The 2,830-nt window shown below is 37.8% G+C and overlaps 1 protein-coding gene across 1 annotated transcript; it reads right to left on the reverse strand.

Moving 5' to 3' along the window:
- Positions 1–2,341: 2,341 nt before the first annotated feature.
- On the reverse strand, positions 2,342–2,830 carry LOC141674891 (uncharacterized). Its single transcript, XM_074481591.1, has one exon. The coding sequence runs from the start codon at positions 2,828–2,830 to the stop codon at positions 2,342–2,344; it is 489 nt and encodes a 162-aa protein (XP_074337692.1).

Consider the following 2,830-nt stretch of genomic DNA (forward strand, 5'->3'; position numbering starts at 1 on the left):
TCTGGACAGAAATGCAAGATGCTCATCAATACCATCTGAGTCATCTTGGCTGAAGTTGTCTTCATTTTCAGCAACTTGCTCTTTCCCCTTGCTTGATTCCTGATTTCTTATACCATCTTTGGAGTTTGATGTAGATCTCGCAGTTTCTTGTCTGCATTTCCTCTCATCTTCAGCTACCAATGCAACTGAACTTCCTTTCTTTCTCCCCTTTTCCAATACCTCATCCTGTTCCAGCTCTAGTTCATAAGTCTTCAAGATTCCATACAATCTTTCAAGAGTGAAGTCCTTATAATCTTGAGAGTTTCTTAAGGAGACAGTCATGGGTTTCCATTCCTTTGGCAAGGATCTTAAAAATTTAAGATTTGAATCCTTCACCTGGTACACTCTTCCATACAGCTTCAGTCCATTCAACAGCTTTTGGAACCTATTGAATGTTTCATTTAAAGATTCATTTTCTTCAAAATGAAAGTATTCATACTGTTGAATGAGAAGCTGCATTTTGTTTTCTTTCACTTGTTCTGTACCTTCACACAGTAGTTGAACTGTGTCCCAAACCTCTTTGGCAGTTGTGCAATTTATCACATTATCAAACATATCCATGTTAAGACCATTAAACAAAATGTTCATAGCCTTCTTATCCTTGTGGACTTCTTCTGTGTCTTCCATTGTCCATTCTGCTCTAGGTTTTGGAATGGATTGACCAACAGCAACTGTGGCTGTAGCAACTGTTGCTACTTTGTGGGGAATGTGAGGACCATTCTCAATGCAGTTTACATAACCTTCATCTTGGGAGAGTAGATGAAGGTGCATTTTCACCTTCCAATGGTGATAACTGTCTTTGTCAAGAACTGGGATCTTTACTCCAATATCCTTCTTACTCATCTTTGTTAGATTCCAAGATCTTTAAACTCTTTGTATGTCAAGAGCCTACTCTGATACCAATTGTTATTCCTAGTGGACTAACAATGAGATTTACAGAAGGGGGGTTGAATGTAAATCTCAAAACTTTTTCAAGTTTTGAGCAGTTTATGAAAGTTGTGTGTTCAAGAAGAACAAGTGTGTGAATTGCTTTAAGCTAATACAGACAGATATATATTCAAGCACAAATGTAAAGAACACAACAGACCTTAAAAACTTTTCTGGTGGATTTGTTGTTCCACCAGAGATGGTATTTTAGAAAATCTGTGATTAAACAATGTTGATCACAGCTGCATCCTAGTACAAACTAGATGAATTTTCTCTCAATATTTTTCTAAACAGCTCTGGAAAATCTCTCATCTAATTACTAGCTTCTACTTGGTTTATATATTACCAAGTGTACAAGTGAAGAACAATATAAAATACAGTAATAAAATAAGATCTTCACTTGCTTCTTTTCCTGTTCACTCCAGTACTTTGTTGACTATTGCATCTTTGTACTAAAGAAGAACGGCTGCTTTTTCTGTTGTTCCTGAAATTCGGCTACCACATCTCAGTTGTCTCTATCAACCCATGTGCCTCTGTTTGTAGGTACAACTACCCCTTATCAACGGCTAATCATTAGAACATCCGTTGAAGCTTTCATCCGTTGATGCACTCATCTGTTGAAGGATGTTATCCGTTGATGACTTTATTCGTTGAAGCTTTAGAGACATCCGTTGAAGCTTAGCTTCTCATCCGTTGAAGGTCTTTAAGTCATCCGTTGATACCACTTCACTTATACAAAATTACAAGGCATGAAGTATTTACAATTGGCCTTCCTATCTGCATATCATCTAGTAGTCAACATGACTCATAGTTTCTCTCAACTTCCAAGAATTATATTTTAAATACAGAGACTGAAATATGCTACAACACTAGACTTATTTCTAAGTAAAGCTACACCATCAACGGATAGCCAAAGTGGTCTTATCCGTTGAGGCTACAGACACTAAATTTCTACTTAAGTATTTTGTTAAACATATCATCAAACTAATGCACATACATTCCTAACAGTAGTGTATAAGAGAAGCTAGGGTTTTGAGAGAATAAAAAGATGTATGTATGTATATAAGAGATATGTTTATATATATAGGATAGGTGAGGGAATGGGTAGGGTTTAGAACTATTTAGGAATAGGATTTAGGGTAGAAAAAGGGGTAAAATTTGGCTGGGGTGTTTTTTTATTATATTTTTCTGTTTTTTTTTCATCTCTTTTTTCTCCAGACCCTCCGCGCGGCCGCCCCACTTCAAGCGCGGGCGCGCCGGGCTTCTGGAAAACTGAAATTTCTTTTTGTTTTTTTTTCATTTTTTTTCTTTTGCTTGACGAACCTAATATACAACAAATATGGGTTGCCTCCCACGAAGCGCTTAGTTTACGTCTTTAGCTTGACGTGAAACCTCGAATCAACTTTGCAAGGACGGCACTCATCACCTCGCGGTTCGCCGTATCTTTATAGTAATGCTTCAATCTCTGCCCATTTACCTTGAACGCTTGATCATGATGCATATGAAAAATCTCCACAGCTCCATGTGGAAACACAGTTTTTACCGTGAATGGCCCTGACCACCTGGACTTAAGTTTTCCCAGAAAAAAAAGGAGACGAGAGTTGTACAATAGATCCTTCTGACCGGGCACAAAAGACTTGCACACTAATCTCCTAGCATGCCACATCTTGACTTTCTCCTTGTACACCTTGTTATTCTCATAAGTCTGTAGTAGAAACTCCTCGAGCTCATTTAGTTGAAGCATTCTTTTCTCTCCAGCAGCTTTCATGTCAAGATTTAGCTTCTTCAAAGCCCAATATGCTTTATGATCTAACTCTGCAGGAAAATGACATGCCTTCCCATACACCAACTGGAAAGGAGACAT

Source organism: Apium graveolens, chromosome 7, assembly GCF_009905375.1.
Source record: "Apium graveolens cultivar Ventura chromosome 7, ASM990537v1, whole genome shotgun sequence".
Classification (NCBI taxonomy): domain Eukaryota; kingdom Viridiplantae; phylum Streptophyta; class Magnoliopsida; order Apiales; family Apiaceae; genus Apium; species Apium graveolens.

Coding starts and splice junctions, on each gene's coding strand:
- LOC141674891 (XM_074481591.1), bottom strand. CDS start 2,830: ATGTCTCCTTTCCAGTTGGTGTATGGGAAGGCATGTCATTTTCCTGCA.